Source organism: Camelus bactrianus, chromosome 6 (assembly GCF_048773025.1).
Source record: "Camelus bactrianus isolate YW-2024 breed Bactrian camel chromosome 6, ASM4877302v1, whole genome shotgun sequence".
In the NCBI taxonomy this organism is placed as follows: Eukaryota; Metazoa; Chordata; class Mammalia; order Artiodactyla; family Camelidae; genus Camelus; species Camelus bactrianus.
Window position 1 is genome coordinate 91,464,294 of NC_133544.1, and position 21,900 is coordinate 91,486,193.

General features: G+C 39.7%; 1 protein-coding gene and 1 non-coding gene across 3 annotated transcripts in view; one reads left to right on the top strand and one right to left on the bottom strand.

Moving 5' to 3' along the window:
* Nucleotides 1-21,900, bottom strand: part of ZWILCH (zwilch kinetochore protein) — a 37,874-nt gene that overhangs the window by 12,125 nt on the left and 3,849 nt on the right. Inside the window, exons 3-15 of one of the 2 annotated variants that reach the window (XM_045516945.2) lie at nucleotides 21,253-21,326; nucleotides 19,345-19,440; nucleotides 16,285-16,403; nucleotides 13,314-13,513; nucleotides 12,736-12,806; nucleotides 12,078-12,233; nucleotides 10,688-10,759; nucleotides 7,434-7,527; nucleotides 6,718-6,767; nucleotides 5,966-6,071; nucleotides 5,199-5,278; nucleotides 3,282-3,438; nucleotides 2,752-2,780 (exon numbers count right to left, since the gene is read on the bottom strand). In XM_045516945.2, the coding sequence (XP_045372901.1) occupies nucleotides 2,752-2,780; nucleotides 3,282-3,438; nucleotides 5,199-5,278; nucleotides 5,966-6,071; nucleotides 6,718-6,767; nucleotides 7,434-7,527; nucleotides 10,688-10,759; nucleotides 12,078-12,233; nucleotides 12,736-12,806; nucleotides 13,314-13,491 (993 nt within the window). In that variant the 5' untranslated portion in view covers nucleotides 13,492-13,513; nucleotides 16,285-16,403; nucleotides 19,345-19,440; nucleotides 21,253-21,326. The remainder of the gene's footprint in view (nucleotides 1-2,751; nucleotides 2,781-3,281; nucleotides 3,439-5,198; nucleotides 5,279-5,965; nucleotides 6,072-6,717; nucleotides 6,768-7,433; nucleotides 7,528-10,687; nucleotides 10,760-12,077; nucleotides 12,234-12,735; nucleotides 12,807-13,313; nucleotides 13,514-16,284; nucleotides 16,404-19,344; nucleotides 19,441-21,252; nucleotides 21,327-21,900) is intronic. The other variant, XM_010955568.3, reaches the window with a different exon arrangement.
* Nucleotides 21,753-21,825, top strand: TRNAS-AGA (transfer RNA serine (anticodon AGA)). The gene has a single exon. It is a non-coding gene; the product is annotated as a tRNA-Ser (tRNA).

Consider the following 21,900-nt stretch of genomic DNA (forward strand, 5'->3'; position numbering starts at 1 on the left):
TTGTATACTCCCTTCCCCTTGAGAGAGGCCAGACCTGTAAATGTGATGGAATGTTACCTCCACGATTAGGTTACTGATGGACTTAGGGTTTTTTCCTTTCCTTTTTTTTTTTTTTTGATTGAACCCAGGACCGTGTGCATGCTAAGCATGCGCTCTATCACTGAGCTATACCCTCCCCTACTACTAACTGACTTTGAATTAATGAATTGGTCGTTAAGTATGACCTAGTGAATGAGCTCTTTAAGGAGGTGAAGCATTAGAGATGCTCTCCTGCTGGCTTTGAAGAAACAAACTGCCATGCTGTGGAGAGGGCCACGGGGCCAGAACCCACAAGCAACCTCTAGGACCTGAGACTGCACCTGGGCCAACAGCTAGCAAGAAAATGGGGACCTTCATCAAAGGGCCACAAGCAAATTAATTCCACAAACAAGAAGTGAGGGAACTTGAAAGTGGGCCTTTCCCTAGTCAAGCCTCCAGATGACACCTTGATCTCAGCCTTGTGACACCCTGAGCAGAGGACTCAGCTAAAAGGCGCCCAACTCCCAAAAACTGAGATAAGCTGTGTTCAGTTAAGCCTCTAGATTTTGTTAGGCAGCGACAGAAAACTAACACAGGGAGGGAAAAGCCATAGCCATCTCTTAATTAATTGGGGGTAGTGGCAAGGAGGTAGGAGAGATCCATGGATAATCCTAAATTATAGTTTAAAAGAAGCTTGGCAACATGGGGCAAATTGAATGCAAATTCATCTATAATGAAATCCAAAATACAGGGACATATTTACTGTCTTGCACAGGTTATTCCAAAGTATGAAAATAACACAAGTAGGGGAAGAGGCACGGGCCCAGGAAGGCAGTGGCCCAGCACAGCCCCGCTCACCACTGGCTACAGACTACAGCGTTCCTCGCACCTGCCGCCCGTATTCCCAGCGGTCCCCGGGAATTGGAGAGCCCCAGGTCTTTCTCACAAAGGAACAGACCCAGAGTGCCTTTCCCCTCTGACTCTCTCTGCTCTTGCTACAACCCAGGCTGGTCCACCTGGGTTGACCTGGGTGACACGGCCTGATTACCTGGAGGCGGTGTAGCTTCGTGAGGGTTTCTCAAGGTGTGGTCTGCCATGCTATGCAGACGACCACCCCCAGAAGACGTCCATGTCCTAACCCCAGAACCTGCGGGTATGTTGCATTTATGGCAAAAAGGAATTAAGGTTGCAGACGTATAAGGTCATTTGACCTTGAAATAGGGAAAGTGTCCTGGATTATGCAGGTGAGCCCAATCATATGCGCTCTTAAAATCGGACGAGGGAGGCAGAGATACAGCATGAGAAGGACTTGACCCCCTATATAGCTGGCTTTAGAGACGGAGGAAGGGAGCCAGAAGCCAAGGTATGGGCTGGTCTTTGTAAACTGAGAACACCCCTCAGATTACAGCCGGCACAAAAAAGGGACCTCAGTCCAACAAGCACGAGGAACTGAATTCTGCCAGTAACTCAAAGGAGTAGGAAATGGACTCTCCCCTACAGGCTCCAGACAAGAACACAGCCTGCCAACGCCCTGATCTGAGCCTAGTGAGACCCAGCCTGGCCTTCTGAACTACAGAACTATAAAGTAATACATTTGTGTTGTTTTAAGACACTAAGTGTGTCATAATTTGTTATGGCAGCAATACAAAACTAATGTACCTGCAAATCCCCTGCATCCGAATCATCCAGAGATGGAGATAGTTTGTTTAAAAAGATGTATTCTTCCCTGCATATCCTAGTTCTAGCCAACAGCAACTGACTGAGAATCTGATAAAGCCACAAAGGGTTCGTCCACCCCCTCACCCTCCAATAAAAGACGTATTCTGAGTCACTGGGGCCCAGGAATTAGCATTTTAATAAGCCTTCTAGGAAACTGTCAAAGTTTAAGGACTACCACGTCAAGTCTGAAGTCAAACCGAATTTTAAAAAACAGGCATATGAAATGACTTGAGGGGAATTCATAAAAAAGTACTCACATTTGAGTGATGAGATCAAGAGTATATTTGCAAAAATGTTATTTAAAAAATGTATAACAAAATTTGCACTAAAAATATATACTCTTAATAAAATGTTTAAAAGCTGAATAGCAAAAATCAATGTCAAAAGAATCCAGTTGTATCTTCCTTTGCATAACAGATAAAGCTAGAGGTTTCCTATCTTGTGTTTTTATAAGAAGCCAGATGTCATTTGAAGATTCATTTTCTAAAAAAATCCTCCAACAAATGTCAAGGGTCCATACAGATGCCCTTCAATCTCCTTAACTTTCTAAATCAATACACCAAGAAAACACAAAAGCTCATGATCATGGCCCTGAAACCCACAAGTATCTTTTGAATCAATATGTTAAAGAGCATAGGAAATTCTTTGGAAAGTAATCCTTAATGTGTAACAGAAATGGGTCAAGTGAATATAAAGCAAATATTCCTTTAGAGGGCCTGTCAAAGAAAGGCATTCCCTGCCATTTCAGACAGATGAGAGTTGGGGGGGTGGGGGGGTGCACTGGCTTGAGCAGGATACAACTTTATGTCAGTATCATCAATTTACACAGAACAAGAAATGACACTGTACAGGCTACTTTTTTGGTCTGCCTTACCAGACGGTATAATTAATTGACTGTCTTATTTATCTGTTTCCTAGGACCTAGGACAGAGACTGGCACAGAGCAGGCACTTAATAATGTTATGCAGAATGACTGAATAAAAAATCAACTTTAGAATGAAAAAATAAACTCACCAAATGATTCAAAGATGCAAGTTCCTGACCTATCAAGAGAAAACCACATATATGCACATAAGCTTTAGGCATTATCTATTACCTGTTAAGCCACCTAAGAAAACAATTTCATAGTTCATACATGAAAGGAATCATCAAGCTAAACAATTTCTCACAAAAGGCCAAATTTTCTGCTACGTTACACCATAAACATATACTAATATTTATTCTAAAAGTGATCACAGTTTGCCCCTAATCAAATCAGCCAAGTGATGTGTATTAAAATTACATCTCATAAAAGCTTTTTATTTACTACACTAACCTCATAGAATCTCAAAATGTTTGAACTAAAGACAAACAAAAACTATAGTTATCTTTAACATCTTTATTCAGGGGAGAAACAAAAGCTCAGAAAATGGAAGTCTCACAGTGAACCAGGGGCAAAGCTAGCACTCCAAACAACAAGGGAAAATGTAGATAAAATCTGAGAATTCCTATGGCTGACAGCTGTGAGGCAGCTTTCAATTTTTTGAGCTGGGAAAGGGACTTACCTATGAAAAAACTGATGTAGTCTTTCTTCAGTTTATCCAAACCAATTTCCAAAACCATCTGAACTGGAACAGTCCCACTGAGAGGAACCACGTCCATGGGTCCATGGTAAGACTGATGAATGAGCTTACTTAGCAAGCTGTTACTCCCACTATGAAGCTAGGCATCAAGAAAAGTTTATAAAACCACAAATAAAAACAAAAAAGAAGTCCAGTGAGCAAAAGAGAAGCAAACTGTGTTAGCTAAAAGCTAAAAATTATAAGCTTACATTTTTCATCTCATGACACTACAAATTGTTTGACTAAAACCCCCAAGTCACAAACCCATCAGTTTCTAAAGTGCCATTCCTACCTCATTTGCTTAAGTCCAAAGCAATTAAGAAGGGTTTAAACACATCCAAGACACAATTCCCCCAAAGAGAAGGCAGAGTTGGTCCTTTGAAGCTTTACAACTAAGAATTCTCTCTTCCTGGCCCATTAAGTGCTGTTGGGCATCTTTTCCAAAACTGAGCATCTTCAACTACACTACACATCTGCTGCTGCTCCCGCAGGGGTCCATGCCCGTGTCAGGAGGACCTCCTTATGGGCTACAATATCCCACATATTAACTCGGTCTTTTGAGAACTAACGAGGGCTGTGAACTTACAGATCTAACATGGGTTACAAATGTTAAACAATTTTAAACCAAACTAAAATATTTGACACTTTCTTGCTACTGTCTTTTTTGTTATCTCCAATTTCCACCACAATCTTTTGTATTTGGTAGGGGCATATGTGTAAGTATCTCAGAAACACTGAAACTCTCAAGAGAAAAATTCAATGGCCAAGACTAAAATGCCCAGAATGACTAACAGCCAAATAGGGGTAGGGTTTGCATGCCTCTGCTCCAAAGCGTATCTCTATTCACATCTATGAAAGTTTCTAAGTTTTGTAGTCATGAACTGGCAGCTGCATTATTTAAAATAATTCCTATTAAATGAGGAATCTTCTTGTTTCTAGCTTTTAACTCCAGTTTTTCTTGATTATAAAAGCACAAAATCATTATGGAACATCCGTAAAGTACAGAAATATATAATACAGTTGGAGAACCTCATTTGATTCTACTTTCACCCTGTCTCCAGAGGTGATTGCTATCACATTTTAGCATTTTTGTTTCCAGGCTTTTCTCTCCAAAATTTGTATTTTTAATACAACAGTGTACAGCCCTTTCCTTTTTACTAAGTATTATATGCATTTCTCCACATCATCTGTCAGCATCATTTATAGCAACTATTACATGTGCCATTATGTGGCTGTGTCATTATTTACTTAGGTATTCCATTAACGGTGAAAATTTTGGTCATTTATAATTTTTGCTATCATAAATGAGGCTGTAATGATGATTCCGATACATAAAATCTTGATACGTATTTCTATAATGGCCTTAGAATGGATCCTAAGGATTCATAGGGCATGGTACATTTTGAAGATCTCAAGACATTATCAGAATTGCTTTTTAGAGAGAAACTGGAACAAAACTGCTTTTGTTCCAATTTGTACTCTCATCAGTAGCTATGAGAATGATCATTCATCTCAAGTAATGACAGTGTTAGTAGCTTACAAACACTGAGCACTTAACTATGAGCTAGCTAGGTGCTAAGTGTTTCCTTCACATGAATTAAGTTATTTAATCTGAAAACAACACTATGAGGTAGTTCCCATTCCCTACTTCAACTTGACAGATGAGGAAACTGGGGCCCAGAGAAGCCAAAGAATCTGCCAGAGTTTATACTATTTTTTAGGCTATATTTTATACTATATTTTTAGGCTAGAAAGGAGCAGAGCTGGAATTCGAACTCAGGCCGTCTGCTCCAGAACCTGAGTCCTTACCCACTGTGCTGTGCTGCTGAGAACATGTTTAACCCACACCACTAAACCTACCCATGGCTGTATGTCACCGCGCTGGAGGCTCTGGATGATCAAAGTGAAACACTTCACCAGGTCTTGATATGAAATCACACCTTGGAAAACAGGTCAGTCTAACATTATTTTCATGGCTACTTCTGCAGATCAAATATGTCATTAATCTTAAGGATACACAAATGAAGTGGAAGATAAGTATCTGAATTTTATGGATGTGAGACAAGGAAAGCAACCAAAACCAAAAAAAAAAAATTTATGTATTTTTTTAAGAAAGAAATTAAACTCATTTCCATAAAATAACATACCTAGAAAAATATTATGAAATATCTTTTCCTCTTTCTAATAATTGTATTTTCACTAAGGTATGTTTTGGTTCATGTAAATATAGCATAAAAACCACCTAAGTCTTGGTGGGAGGGTATAGCTCTGTGGTAGACTGCATGACTAGCAGTCACAAGGTCCTGGGTTCAAATCCCAGCACCTCCACTAAAAACAAATAAATAAATAAGCCTAATTACCTCCCGCTGCCAAAAAAAAAAAAAAAAAACAACCATCTAAGTCTTATACCTCAGGCAGGAGAAGAGAAGAGATTCTATGAGTTGCCTTGTCTTAGGACAATTCTTGAGTAGAATGTGCCAATGTATTATTAGACATGAATTTCATAAAATGGGAACCAGATGTCCACACAAGACCAGCAGTGCACACTGTATTGTTTCCAAAAGGCTTAAAAGTAAACCTAAGGATAACAGGAAACATTTTATTTCCCAGTCCTGATGGACACTTACTACTGCTCATTTTACACCACAGCTGCTCAGCAAAATCCAGGTCACCCCGCACTGTGAGAAGACACTCCATGGACCGATCAACCGCTGCAGAGTCGTGCTTCACTGCCTGGAAAAGAAGTGAGCGTCAGAAATACTCGTTTATTTTTTCAAAAGTGAAACAGTTGAATGCCAATAAGTTTTCAAATGCCGCTCTGAGAAAATGCGGAATCACGAACACATACAGAGGCATGAATGCATCTTCTGAAACCTCATTCACTAATGAGCTACAAATCCACAGACAGTGAGAAACTGGACCCCTAAAATTGTTCTTAAAGGGTGATGCCTCAATCAAGCATTCAACTTTCCTTCCATGTGAAAATATTTAATTAAAACACCTTTGTCTCCATTTTCCTATTTGTCAAATGATAACATATTTAGCTCAATTTAATACCACCTGTGGCATATTAACAAACCATCTCAGAGCATTTCTCACGTACTACAGTAATATCACCTCATCGTATGTTAACATATCCATTTCTACTTCACTGCAGTTAAGCAATTAATAATCAATGCATATTTGTTCTCTTTATAAATATTCATCAGTTCTCAGCAGAACAATCACCAGTGCTGACTTTAAAGACCAAGCAAAAACTACCCTCAAAACATTGTCTTGCCTGGACCAGATCCATTTGAGACAGCAGGACATAAAAGACAAGAGTGCAACTAGACTTTAAAAGCTATTTCAGTGTACTTTTCTAATAACAATCACTCACCTCTGTGTCTTTTTTTGTAGAATCACCAAGTCCATCCAGCTTATTTAAGTCTACAAAATGGTAAAAGCTTATCAACTCTGAATTTATTTTTCTGCCTTCCTACTTATTTCTAGCCTAATCCTATTTTCAAATGGCAAATTAGGATAGTAGAAATGTAACTGGGGATTTTAGCAAACTGCTTAACTCTCCAACAAGGCTATAACAGATCCCCACTAGGTAGGGTAGTGAGGATGCACTGAGGTGCAATGAAAGCCCCTGGTACAAAACATCAGGCACATGGTGGGAGCTCAGAGGTACCATTCCATCCTTCTTCTACAATCTCAAATATGATTGCAGTACATGAAATAGAAATTTAAAACTTTTAAAACCTTAATTAATTAATTTATTTTGGGGGGAATTAAGTTTACTTATCTATTTTTTAGAGGAAGTACCGGGGATTGAACCCAGGACCTCAGGCATGCTAAGCATGCACTCTACCACTTGAGCTATACCCTCTCCACTAGAAACGTATTATTAATTCTTAAAATTACTTTATCGTTAGCAATTTAGAACAAAAGCTGTCCCTCTCACCATGACAGACCTCATAGCTTTATCTCTATCCCAACCGAAAAGCATACCAAGCCTAAAGGGACAACTTATAATTAAACAGCAAGTTTAAATCATCAATTAAGAAAAATAAACCAAAAAAACCAAGTGTGAGTTAGGAAAACAAACACCATTTAGAAATTCCTGCACAAGTTCAACAGCAGATTTTGTTTCCAGGGGCTCAGGCCATTCAGTTACACCAGTCCTCAAACCATCAGCCAAAACCTGTAAGAAATTTAAAAAAAAAAAAAAAAAAAAAAAGAAAAACCCAAAACTTGTTAGCAGAAGATATAGCTTAATCAGTAAGACGTATTCAATAATATTAGTCGCTATATTTCTTGCACGTTTAATCAGATGCTGGGAACTGTTCTAATTGTTTCACAATGCAGTATGTTATTCAATCCCCACAAAACCCCTATGAGGCAGATACTACATTACTCCCATTTTATTGAGCCTAAGAGAGGTTAATTAACTTGCTGAAGGTCACACAGTAACTGACAGTGCCAGGACACATACCCAGCAGCCTGATGCCAAGGATGGTGTTGCGAACTCTCATTACGTGCGCACAGATGCTACCGAGGATACAAGAGCAATAAGCCTGCTTTGAAGATGCTCCTAATTTTGGTTAAAGACTGATAATACAGATGAAATACCTGGGCAATGACAAATGTGAGACTGAATGGAAGCTTACATAAAAGTAACATGTACGTGTATGCCTACATGTATAATATCTAAACTGAAGTAAGGAAAGAGGTCAACACAGGCCGAAAGAGCCAGAGGAACAATGCGAAACGTCAGCTCACCAGCTCAACTCAAATGTGGGGACCACTGGCTACAGAGCAGAGAAAGAGTAGGGAGTAAGATGAAGAGGGTGGGATGATTCCAACCAGGCTGCAGAAAACACGCAGGCAACAGTGGGAAACGGGACCACAAGGATCCAACTTACAAAAAAAATAAGTAAGATTACAAGGAATAGGGGTTGGACAGGAGCCCCTAAGATTAAGTGATCTTAAAACTTAAAAAGGTTTTGTTATTTCACATGGAAGACAACAGCCATTGTTGGGTTTTGGCAGGAAAATGACATGATCAAGCAGCTAAGAATTCCTCTGTCAGAAATACCCGGGATAGATTCTAAGGAAAAGAGAAAGTACAACGTTTCTCAAAAGAAGTGAGATCCTCCTCCTCTCCCAGGGGGGTCTTTGGGAAAATGTGAAGATAATTTTTGGTGTCACAAGGACTGTGTGTACAGGTGCACTTCAGGCATTTAGATGGGTGGGAGCTAAGGATGCTAAACATCTTGCAACGCGTACAATGGACTCAAAGCACAAGGGATGATTCCGCCCAAGATGCTGAGTGTGAGTCCCTGTTGAGAAATAATGAAGGATCATTAGTGTGGTCCAGGAGGGAGTTGGTAGGGGCGTTAACTATGACAGGCACAGGGAGGAAAACCTCAAAAGAAAAAACAAGAACAGTATATTTGAGAAGCAGAGAGATAAAGAGAGACAGACAGACAGAAATATATGAGGAATAAGTCAAAAGGAAACATCCTACCCATTTAAAAAAATGCAGGGGATTGAACCTGGAGAGACTATGGCCATGTGCACAGCTAAGACTCTATGACTTTATATAAGGGAGATTATAGCAAAGCATGGACTTTCAAATCAGACAGACAGACAGGCATGTATTTGAATGAGCTTGAAGCCAGCTCTTCCACTTACCCACTGCTGACAGCTTAGGCAAAAGCACCGAACTATCTAGCACCACATGCTGGGCGCACAGCAGAGTGGCAGCTCCTAGCTGGGGTAGTTAGTGGTGGTGGCAGAGGCTGTTCTTACTGAAGTAAAATATAAGGTTTCTAGCCTGGGAAATTGAAGGAATGGTGAAATCACAGAAAGAAATGGGGGTCTTTTTAAACGGATTTAGTCTGGAGAGGATTTCAAGTTTTATTTTGGACATACTGAATTTGAGGGAAGAGCCCTCTACTCAAGTGGGAAATAATTTGATGGAAGCGGGGAAGATGTCACAGATGCTAACCCAGCAAAGAGACAGCAGAAGGGCACACTAGGCAGATCAAGGCACACACACACATCAGAAGGTGACAGTGTGAGGGACTGGAGCTACACAAGCAGAGAGCACAATATGGCAAAGCAGGGCGCGAGATTGAGTGTAAAGAAATAAGTAATAAGTAAGATAAGTAGGAGCTGATAAGAATATGAAAAGATGGTCAATGTCATGAGCCATCAGGAAAATGCACATCAAAACCGTAATGAGGTACCACATCATCCCCACTAGGATGGCCATAACAACAGAAAAGACAGTACCAAGCATCGGCAAGCATACAGAGAAACTGGAGCCCTCATACGCTGCTGGTGGGAACGTAAAATAATGCAGTCACTTTGGAAAAGGTACTGTTTGGCAGTTCCTCTACAGGTTAAACGTTGAGTTACCATATGATCCAGCAACTCCCCCCAAGAGATATGTAAACATATGTCACATAAAAACTTATTACATGACTATTCATGGCAGCATTGTTTGTAAAAAGCCAAAAACTAGAAACAACTGAAATGTCCATCAACCGATGAATGGATAACCAAAATGCAGTATATCAATATCCTGGAATGTTATTTGCTAATAAAAAGGAACAAAGTACCACAGAGGGTAGATTAGTGCTGCCAGGGGCTGTCGGGGGCGGGAGGTAACTGCTAATGGGGTTTCTTTTTGGGGTGATGAAAATGCTCTAAAATTAAATATGATCATGGTTGTACAACTCTGTAAGTACACTAAAAACCATTGACCTGTACACTTAAAATAAATGAATTTTATGGGATGTACTTTATATTTCAATAGAGCTATTTAAAGAAAAAAAAAAAGAACGAAGTAGGGCAGGGACTGGATATAACTGGCTTTGTACGTCAACCTAAGACATTTGGAATTTCTACTGCATTAAAATGAGCTCCCCTACTCACTTTGAGATTCTATTTGTAGAGTGGAGCTAACATGACTGAAATATGAATTTCTCAAAACCCATGCTCATTAATCTCTAGCATCAATCAAAATCCCAGTTATTAACAAGCTGATTATATACGTATTTGGGATAAATTGGCAGCTGACTCACCAGGAAAGAGGGGACTCCATCATTTGAATAAAACCCAAACGCTCCAGTAGAAAAGGCGGAAGAACTGTTAACTATTAACTAGCTAACGAATGCTCCCTTTAATTGCAAGGACAACTACCACATAGTTAAATCAAACTGCACAAATTGTCAAGAACATAACATTTGGAACAAATTTTGAAGAACACAAAAGTAAATAACAATGATACTAGCCAATAGTTTCATGAAAACATGGAATTTAATGCACGTAACAAATTCCGAAACGATACTCACAAGGAGGAATTTCAGTTCTCTGTGAAGATGATTCAGAGGACCTCTGGGCTCTCCGGATTCCACCTTGATGTTCTAAAAAGTTCCTAAAGTCAGTTTTCACTGGTAATCCCACCTTCTCTGCATGAGGGTCACAGTTACTTGCATCTCAAACTACCCACACATTTAAAAATATATTTCATAAAGCTCTGAATTGAAAAAGTAGAACACTTTACCCAGAGATGCCACAGACCCTGCCCATCCCAATACAGTACCCCAAATTCAGGCCACCACACCCCACTCTCTATACCACAGCTGTAACTACATGGAACACATGCTCTCCTGCTCTGTCCCACTGAATTTCCAAGAGGACAAGGAGTAGAAATACAAATAAATACGTGTCAAGACCCAGTGACAAACTTGGCATTACTCCACACCACAAATACCTGCCCCCCAAAATACTGGCTCATTAGACTCCTAACTAAGGCAACAGTGAGCCGTCTTAGCCAGGGGTCAAAGTTTTACAAATCTAAAACCTTAAAAAAGGGGGAGGAGGGGCGGGTAGGGGAATGAAAGAAAAGAAAACAAGAAATGTTGTATGCAAATTCCTACTGCAGGAAAAGAGTATTAAGAATATTATTATCCATAAGGCCTGAGGGAACTACTTCTAACACTATCCAGGCCTTTGTGTACACATTTTTAAAAACCATAGTTGAGATCCTACTGAACATACAATTTTGTACTTTTGGAAGCTTTTTTTTTTTTTTTTTTGCATAGTAATAAGCATTTCTTCTCATTATTAAAGATGCTTTATTTATTTCTGTATTTATTAAAGATACTTTAAATCACGTTTTTTAAAAAATATATACCATTCATCATGGAAATTTATTTTAATCATTTCCCTACTGGACATTCAGTTTTGTTTTGTTTTGTTTTAATATTTCGGAAACACAGCCCTATCACTGCATTGAATATCTTTGTACATTTATTTTTGTTACTAATTCTGATTAATTTCTTAAGGCGGATCCCAGAAATGTAAATATAGGGTGAAAGGGCTTAAAAGGGTAACAATCCCTGATGCGTTGCCCATATTATTTGCACTCAACAGCAGAGACTGTAAGTCACTCTGATGAGTCCATTTGAGTCCCCACTCCAAAGACTTTATTAATCACTGGAAAATTCTTGTTACGTAATTGCAGCACTGTGGATAGCTTACAGATCAGATCAGCTGGCAAACCCTCCGCTGGCTGCGCTGCTGAGACTCAGGGGCAAGCTGAGCGTTTCGGGGCTGTCCAGTGAGGGCAGGGACGGGGAGGGGACGCGGGCGGGGCTGGGAGTGTGCGGCACCAGCAACAGGCAGGTTAAAAGTGAACCCAGTCTGAGTAAACACAACAGAAAATAGGGTTCGTCCTACCAGAGCTGCCGTTGAAGAAAGTGGAGGGATCTGGAGAATCTCGTCCACAGGACTCCAGGAAATGTCCAACGTGATGGTAGTTTGGGATGTGGCAACTGTGTCATCCAAGGCAGTGGACTTAAAGAGCTCATACTGTGCAAAGCCCCTGGCTGTCACCTGCAAAGAGGACATCCAGGAGACCATCAGCTATGCCCCCCCAAGGCCAGAGGCCCATTATCAAAACTACTCTGAGGGGCGCAGGGTATGGCTCAGGTGGTAGAGCGCATGCTTAGCACGCACGAGGTCCTGGGTTCAATCCCCAGTATCTCCTCTAAAAATAAATAAATAAGTAAACCTAACTACCTCCCCCTGAAAAAAAATTAAATTAAAAAAAATGAATAAACAGTATTTTTTTTTAAAAAGGCTACTTTGATTCTTTTCCCACAAGAAGAAAAAGTGCCATGCTTTTATCTCAAATGGAAAAATAAGACAATTCTTTTTCATCACAAAGATAAGCTAAAAGGTGAGGGATATATTTTTAGTCATTAGTTGATATGACAATAAATACATTTTGATACTACAGGAAAACTCTAGTCATACTAGGAGTGAAAAACCTTTGAACTGGGAAGGTAGATTGACAATAGTTTGAAGAAAACAAGAATAGAAGAGAAACACTTACAGCAGACAAGTGATGTCTTTTCTTGTGTGAATTTTTTAGGTCTTCAAGATTGATAGAATAATTTTTATCAGCTACAGGACATGAATGAAAGAAAAAACTTTAGAGGTACAATTCAAAATCACATCATTAAAGCTAAAAAATTATGATCCCTCAAATTTTGAGGGTACCACAACACTAATAATTGTTGAAATCAAATTTTAAATCACAGATGAAGGAAATGTTTGTAAAAGAACGAAAGTGGAACAAAGGCCAATGCTACTACCAAAAGTGTAATTAAATGTTTACAATGAGATTAGGATTATATAGCCATTATATTCAACTTTTTTATCCTTCAGTGAAAATTTCCCAAAAATACCCACACATAGATGAGATGAAACCCAAACAAAACAGCCATAAACTCCTGTTCTGACGTTTGGAGATCTGCTTCTAGAATATCTCCTACATGCTGCCAGTTACACACTAGAGTAGATTCATGGTGGCTAACATAAGTTCTGTTGTGCACTTCTCTCTTAATAACGAGTTTCAGAAAAAATCACAAAGAAATAAATACACACACTCATAAAAGAGTGAGCTCTCACCTTTACAGCTGACCACATACAAGACAACTCCTGTAACGCTGTTATTGGTTGTGAGAAGCTCAGCTCCCAGCCAACAGGTACCTTCAGGATCTGAACTGTCACATCTTATCCAAAGGGGAGGAAGGGCAGTGACTGGCTGATTCATCTTCAAATGGGTCATATTAGGATTGTGCGCCATGGTATAAAGTCCAATTAACCGTCTTGGGAACAAGAGTAGGAAGAATAAATTGTAAGTAGAGATTGTCGACCAGCCAAGAGTATTCTTTTCCATGAAGAGTTACCTTCGATTCTGACCTTGGTCGTACTTCTGATCGCCAACTAAGATTCTACACCCTGTTCCAAAGTGTAGGGTTTTTCCGTACACCAAGCAATTCTCTGACACTAGCTGGGTATCCCACAGTTCAGTTCAATTCTGAACTGTTTACCCAAAGAAGACATCAACTCCTCCAGGTTAGACACTCACTCCTAAAAGGCTGACCCCCATCCTCCCACTTCAGATGCCAGTTCTGAGTCCAGACTGTCACCTGTGCTTCTGACTGACCAGCTATCGATGAGACGTTCCAACAACCCCTCCTTGGGTTCAATTAATTTGCTAGAGTGGCTCACAGAACTCAGAAGCATTTTGATAGATTACCAGTTTATTACAGAAGGATATAACTTAGGAACAGACAGGTGGAAGGGATGCACAGGGCAAGGTATGGGGACAGGGCACAGAGCTTCCACGCCCTCTCCTAGCAAGCCACTCTCCCTGCATCTCCCTATGGTCACCACCCAGAAGCTCTCCAAACCCTCTCCTTTTGGGTTTTCGTTACAGTCACAACTGATTAAATCATCTGCCTTTGGTGACTGGGCTCAACCTCCAGGCCCTCTTTGGTCCCTAGATGGTGGGGTGAGACTAAAAGTTCTAACCCTCTAGTCACATGGTTGGTTCCCCTGGCAACCAGCCCCCAATTTTAGGTTACCTAGGGGCAGTCCAAAAGTTATCTCATTAACATAACAAAAGACATCTCTATTGTTCTCAAAACTTAGGAAAATCCAAACGTTTTATGAACTAGGTGCCAGAAACAGTGGACGAAAACCAATTATGTTTCTTATTACAAACCACAATATCACAGTATCCCAGAAACAAAAATATGGAAATTCAGTGGCAAAAACCATAAATATCTCACCCAGTGCAGAAGTGGGAGAAAGGCGCACCAGGCAGATCAAGAAAGGGACAGAATGCGACAGGACCGTAACCACGCCAAGCAGGGAGTTCGATATGGCAGGGACAGAGGGTCAGTGGAGTGGATGCAGGCTGAGAGATTAAGGAAAAACAGTAAGTAGCGTATGCCAATTATATCTCAGTAAAGCTGAGGGCTGGGAGAAAGTGGAAGCCAGTAAGCATACGGTAAGATGGAAATTTGAAAACAGCCTGTGAATTAGGTAGTAGTGTTGTCACACTATTAAATTGCCTGATCTTGGTGTCTGTTCTGTTATGTAGGAGAATGTACTTGTCCTTAGGAAATACACAGTGAAATACACACTTAGGGGTAAAGGAGCATGATGTTCCAACCTATTGTCAATATTTCATTTAAAATACGTGCGTGTGAGGTATGGGTATTTACACAGATGGGGTGGGGGAGGGACAGGAGGAGAAATAAGAGAGAGAATGACATGGCAAAGACAGCAAAATGTAAATAACTGTTGACTCTGGTTGAGGGTCCACAGAAGTTCCTGTACTATTAACTTTCCTGTGAATTTGAAAGTGTATCAAAATTAAAAGTTACCCCAAAATATGGCTTCAAATTTTTTCCCCCAAAGAGATGAAAACTAAATTTATTACCAACAGATGTTCAGGAAAGGCATTTCTAAGGGACTGAACTTCAAAAAAGAAACAATAATCCCAGAAGGAAGGTCTGAAATGCAAGAAGAAATGGAGAGCAAAGAAATGATAAGCCGATGGATAAATCCAAACAAACATGGGCTGGAGAAAAACAATACAAATAAATAATGTTCAAGTTGTGGGAGAGGAAAGAAAAAAAAGGGGGGGTGGGGGGACGCCAAACATGACTTAAAATCAAGAAGCCTTGAGAGAAAAGACTGATTAATTACAAAGCATTTCTACCCAGCAAAACAATAAAAAATCCACCATGAAGGAAGTCACTTTGTGAACACTGTTATTATAGTCATTATTCTCTAATGTTACTGTATACATGACCAGATCCTCCGGAATTCCTTGATGGCAAAGATTTTTTTGGTTTTGGAGTCGAGGGGGTCTGGGCAGAGGGAAAGTCACACGGCTGGGCTGGGGGAGGGGCAGGAAGTGAAGCTGGCAAAGCGCACAGAAACAGAAGGGCTTCTCACAGGGAGGCTGCCAGCATCTGGGTTGGGTAACTCCTCGTTGGACAGGAGAGCCCCACACACTGCAGGACACTTACCATCCATGGCCCCTAGGCCAATAGCTCCCCTCAGTCACTGTGACATTCAAAAAGTACCCTTGCATATTTCCAAATGCCCACTGGGTATGGCACCCCTGGTAGAGGACCACCGGACTCGATGTTGAAAGTTCCTCATAAGACGTCACTCATGAGGAATGTGGATTTTTATCCTGAGGCAAAAGAACCACTGAAGGATTTTTAAGCAGAAAAGCAACACAATCAGGTTTTCATTTTATTATGATCACTCTGGCAGCAGTGAGGAAAAAAGGCTGGGGAGGAACCAGATTAGAAATAAAGAGGACAATTACAAAGCAACAACAGGAAACAGCATAGGGGGATGGAGAGAGGGAAGACCTGTCATCTCAGTCAGGCTGGACACCTATGAGACATCCACATAGAGCTATCCTTATAGCAACGGGTACACATCTACAAGGAGGGGAAAGAAGGGAGGGAGGGACCTGGGCCAGACATATATTTCTTTCCCAACGTTTGTAAGAAGAACACTTCAATTTAAATCCTACCTTCCACCCCTACACTAAGAAAAAACTTACCTGGCTCTCCCAACTGGTAAAGCAAATGGTCCTACATTTTCACCAGTAGAGAAATCAGAAATAGCAGTTTCTTCAGATTGTAGTTCTTCAGCGTGACTTGCTTCTTCCTTTTCTAAAGGCTTTAAACATGTTTAATTATTTAATGAGGTAAAAGGACACTTAACAGTCAACTCTTTACTACACTAGAACATAACGTACCGATTTCTAAACCCACGAGCACAAATGACTGGATTACGGCAAGAATCACAGCTACAAACCAGTTTGGTACCAACAGATCTTGCCATCAGAAGCATTTCCACCGTCCTATGAAAAGATATTGATCTAAGTTGCTACTGATAAAAGAAGCATCTGATGCCATTGGAAAAGAAAAAGCTCCATCACGTACAAAACGATGAGCTGAAAACAAAACACCAAGGGAAACCCAAGGGAGACTCCCTGATTTTGTCACTCCCCAAAACTGGAAGGTCCACAGCCCTGACTCCTTAAGTCTACTGCTCTTAGGGCTATCAGCTCTCATTTTTGTTTCAACAGTCATGTGTTCAAGCAGTTAAACAGCTCTGCTCTGCCAATAACAACAATTACACAAATAAACATTTCCTGAGCATTACTATTTACCAGCTACTGTTCTAAGCTTTCTTTTTCTTCTTCATAGAAACCCTGAGATAGATATTATTATTATTTACAGATGGGAAAACCGAGCTAGTGGATGGTTAAGTAACTAGAATAATACAGCTGCTTAGTGGCAAAGCCAACATTTGAATCTAGGAAGTCTGACTTCAAAACTTGAGTCCCTATCCATTAAGCTCTTCGAGTAGTAAACACATAATAGGAATCAGCCCCAGATGTTTCTTCAAGATTGAGTTCCTTCTGCCAGATCTTCAGATTTTTTTCCCTTCCAGGCCTGGATTTCCAAATAGTTCCTAGAACTGAAGTATCCAAGAAATGTCATTTTTCCTTCCAGTCTACTTTTCGATATCCATCTACCTGAAACTCACGCTTTAAGCTCTACTGATCTTTGCGGAAATAAAGACCATTTTAATTGTTCCCCATCCCAAGATGCCAGGGCCTTGGGGGGCGGGGGAGGGTATAGCTCAAGTGGTAGAGCGCATGCTCAGCATGCACGAGGTCCTGGGTTCAATCCCCAGGACCTCCTCTAAAAATAAACAAATAAACCTAATTACCTCCCTCCTCAACAACAAAAAAATTAAAAACAAAATGCCAGGGCCTCAGTGAGTCCTGGTAACTCCTCACGACTCCAAGCTGCATTCTCACTAGTATCCCAACTGATTTCCACCAATCCTCTCTGCTCATCTTTACCCTCACCTAGGTAACTCATCTTCACCTGACCATCTTAATTTCTTCAGCTTTTGCTCTACACTTTCCCTTCTCCCCATAACAGAAGTCTAAATTCTACCACATAATTTGCCTATAATTATTTTCCAAGCATCTGTCCGGCATAGATAAGCATCATTAATATAAAAGACAAATAAAGTTGGTCCCCTCCTCAGACAGGCGTTTCCATGTGTATTTAAAACAAAGAGCTCCCTGTTCATTCATCACAATGCTCGTCCAGACAGAATGCAGGTCCTAAAGCAGACAGAGGTGTTCCTTCTAAAGGAATATCTACCCTCCCCTATTAAATCCTGTTCCTAACTACTTGGGGAACCAATGTACCCAAAGAATGAGTCCTGGCCCCAAAGCAACTGTGTAATATGACAGCATTATCAGCACTCAGTAAAAATCAGTTACTGCTCTGCCAAAACAGTTCCCATATTTAAAACACAAAGGTTGAGGGTTATAAATATAAAGTGACGTAAAAAATAAGACGGTCCCTCCTGTTACATTTCACAAGCAAAAATTAAAGTAGAAATTCATGAGTCATAGCTGTTCATGCTGGGCTGTTCAACACAGTAAATTGAGTTTTTTATCCACCCACCAGACACATGTGGCTTCTGAGCACCTGAAATGTGGCCAGATCAAATTGAGATTTAAGTGCAAAATACACACACAGATTTTGAAGATGTAGTATGAAAAAAAGAACTTAAAATATCTCATTAATGATTTTTATACCAATTAAGTAGGGAAATGATAACACTATATATCTTAGATTAAATAAAAAGCACTATTAAACATAATTTCAGACCCAGCAATCACAATCTTAGGTATTTACTGTTCAGAAAACTTGTGCTTATAAAAATTTCTGCATAGAAATGATTACAGCAGCTCTGTAATCATTACAGACCACTGAAGACTGAAAACAACCCAAATGTCCTGCGAAGGATGAAAGGGTAAATCAACGCTGGTACACGCATATCACAGAACACTACTCAGCAATGAAAAGAAATGAACCACTAAAACACATACAACCTGAATGAATCTCAAAGGCATTATTACACTGAGTGGAAGAAACCAGACTCAAAAGGTTACACTTTTGTATGATTCCGTTCATGACATTCTTAAAAAGACAAAACTACAGTTAGGGAGAAGAGGGCCTGACTTTAAAGGGATAGGACAGGGAGTTTTTTGGGGTGATGGGAACTTTTTGTGTCCTGATTATGGTGGTGATTACCAGATTCTACATGTGTGTTAAAATTCACAGAAATGTACAACAAAAGCAAGAAGTCAATTTTATGGTATGAAAATTAATTACATTTCTTTTTTTTTAACGAGGCTACTAGGAAAATTTTAATCATGGTTTTTATATATGGTTCACATTGTATCTCTATTGGATGGCACTGTACTTACTACTAAAGGAATCAGAACCTACTGTTACTAATGCACTGATCAGAAAACATGTACACTTGGGATTATCCCCAAGAAACAAAATCTGGTTATTAAGAATTAACCACTACTACTGTATATAGCACAGGGCACTATATTCAATATCTTGTGGTAAACTGAAATGAAAAAGAATATGAAAATGAATATATGTATGAATATATATGACTGAACTATTATGCTGTACAGCAGAAATTGACACAGCATTGCAAACTGACTAAAAATCAATTTAAAAAAAAAATCACAATTAAGAATTAATGACAAAGCCCAAGCACTACTTACCACTTTTTCCACGATGAACACTCTGTCATTTTCATTGAGAATATTTTTCAAAGGGTTTGGTTGCCCTTTGCTGATCAGCTGTACTTGGACATCAGCCTATCAAAAGCAGATTAAAGTCAAGCAATGTTATAGAAAAACACATAGGTATGTATAAATATTTAAATATATAAAGATCAGTTCTATGCAAGTAACTGGAAAAGAGAACCTGAACACGACATCATGTTTTGCAAGTAAGATTTTCATTTATTCTCTGCCCATGTTTTTCATGTTGAGAAAAAGCTAGCTCTTGTATCTTATCTACATGCCTCAAGGCCCACCTACGGTGCACCCTGCCTTGTCAGCCCTTCTTTTGATTAAGATCTCACTGACATCCTCTTCTCCTAATCATATTGGATTTACTGTTAGGTACCACAAAATTAGCACTTCACTAAATATTATCCCTTTTTCTGACTGTACCACGGAATTTAGAACTTGATCAGTTTATAGGAACTGCGTATTTCTTCATTCTGATTGCGAAACACATTTGCTGCAGAAGTTTGAAAACAGCTAAAAGAGATTTTTAGAAACACATCTATAATTCTACTAGCCAGAGCAGTCACTACTGCTATTAAGACTTTTTGGTGTTATGTTTTGGCTGATCTTTTTCCAGACATACAAATAAACCTATTTAAATAGAAATGTATCTATTATTTCGATAACTCGATAGGATTTTAATAAAAAATACAATGTTCTAATAATTTCATATCATGACTTCTTTCCATGCCATTAAATGTTCTTAAGCTGTCTAGTATCCTGGCTCTATCATCATATAATTAATTCCTTATTATTCAACACTTGCATAGTTTCAAGTTACGTGCTGTAATAAACAATTGATAATGGACATTCTTGAATTATTTAAGATGAATATCTGAACATCACGTTGATATTGTCAAGTTGCCTTTCAAATATGTCATAACCACATATTTGCATCCCCATCACTCATGTCAACACTCTATCTTCACTGCTTATTTTTACCATCTCAGCAAAAAACAGTATCTTGTTATTGTTTTAATTTTCTTTTATTTGATTACTAATGAGGGTGAACAGTCCCTAATATGCTTACTATTGACAAATCTCTCTCATTATTTGAATCTCTTTAACTTCTCAGTTTGGGTATTGAAATATTTTTTTAACAGAGGTATTAGGGATTAAACCCAGGACCTCGTGCATGCTCAGCATGCCCTCTACCATTGACCTATTTTTCTCCCCACTTGAAGCATTTAGATACCAAGTTCAGAGAGCAAAGAAGGCTGTTAATCTAATCTTAGTACCATTGTGGGTTGCATTATGTCCCCCCAAATGATAAGCTGAAGTCCTAACCCCTGGTTCCTCTGAATGTGACTGTATTTGGAAACAAGGTCTTTGTAAGTGTAGTAAGTTGAGGATTAACTTGGATCGGGGAGGGGGGTGCTAAACCCAGTGACTGGTGCACTTCTAAGTAGTAAGATTTAGACACACAGACACCCAGGGAGAATGCCCTGTGCTGACAGAGGCAGGTGTTTCTGGAAGCCAGGAAATAGCAAAGACTGCTGGAAATCAACAGAAGCAAGGAGGAGAAAAGGAAGGATCCTTTCTTAGAGTTTCAGCGGGAGCATGGCCCTGCTGCCACCTTGATCTCAGACTCCTTGTCTCCAGAACGGTGAGAGAATATATTTCCGATGTTTTAGGAAAACCAATTCGTGGTATTTTGTGATAGCAGCCCTGGGAAACTAGTAAAGGCATCAAGCTGTACTAATTCAGGCAGGGTGGGGCTAATACTTTCCCTGGAGACACCTGATTCCTGAGTTTGGCTAGTGAGAATTCAGATAGTGAGACATAACTCTACAGTTGGCCCTTGAACAAGGGTGTGAACTGTGTGGGTCCACTTACACGCAAACTCTTTTCAGCAGTAAACACTATAGTACTACACAATCCACAGTTGGTTGAATCCACGGCTGTAGAACCTTGGGTACGAAGGAAGCACACAAGGGAGAACCAACTGTAAGTTATGTGCAGATTTTTGACTGTGGAGGGTCAGCACCCCTAACCCCCCCATTATTCAAGGATCAGCAGTATTTGTATTTTTCTTTCATGATGACTTGTTTGTATCCTTTGCCTATTCTGTTATGACTGTCTTTTTCTTCATTGATTTTTAACAGTTTTTTTATATATTTTATTTTTATGGGTATTAGCCCTTATCATATAAGACCATTTCTCCTCAGCTTGTCTTTTAGAATATAATTATTTTAGCGTGCTAATTGTTTTAAGGGATTAAGTTCTATGGGGAGCTTACCTACAGAACACTTGGCATATATCGGATGCTTAATAAATCCGTGAATGTTTATAGCAGCTTTATTCATAACTATCAAAAATTGGAAACAACCCAGGGGGGAGGGTATAGCTCAGTGGCAGAGCTCATGCTTAGAATGCACGAGGTCCTGGGTTCAAGCCCCAGTACCTCCATTGAAATAAACCTAATTACCTACCCCCTGAAAAATAAAATAAAATAAAAAATTTTTTTAAAAATTGGAAACAATC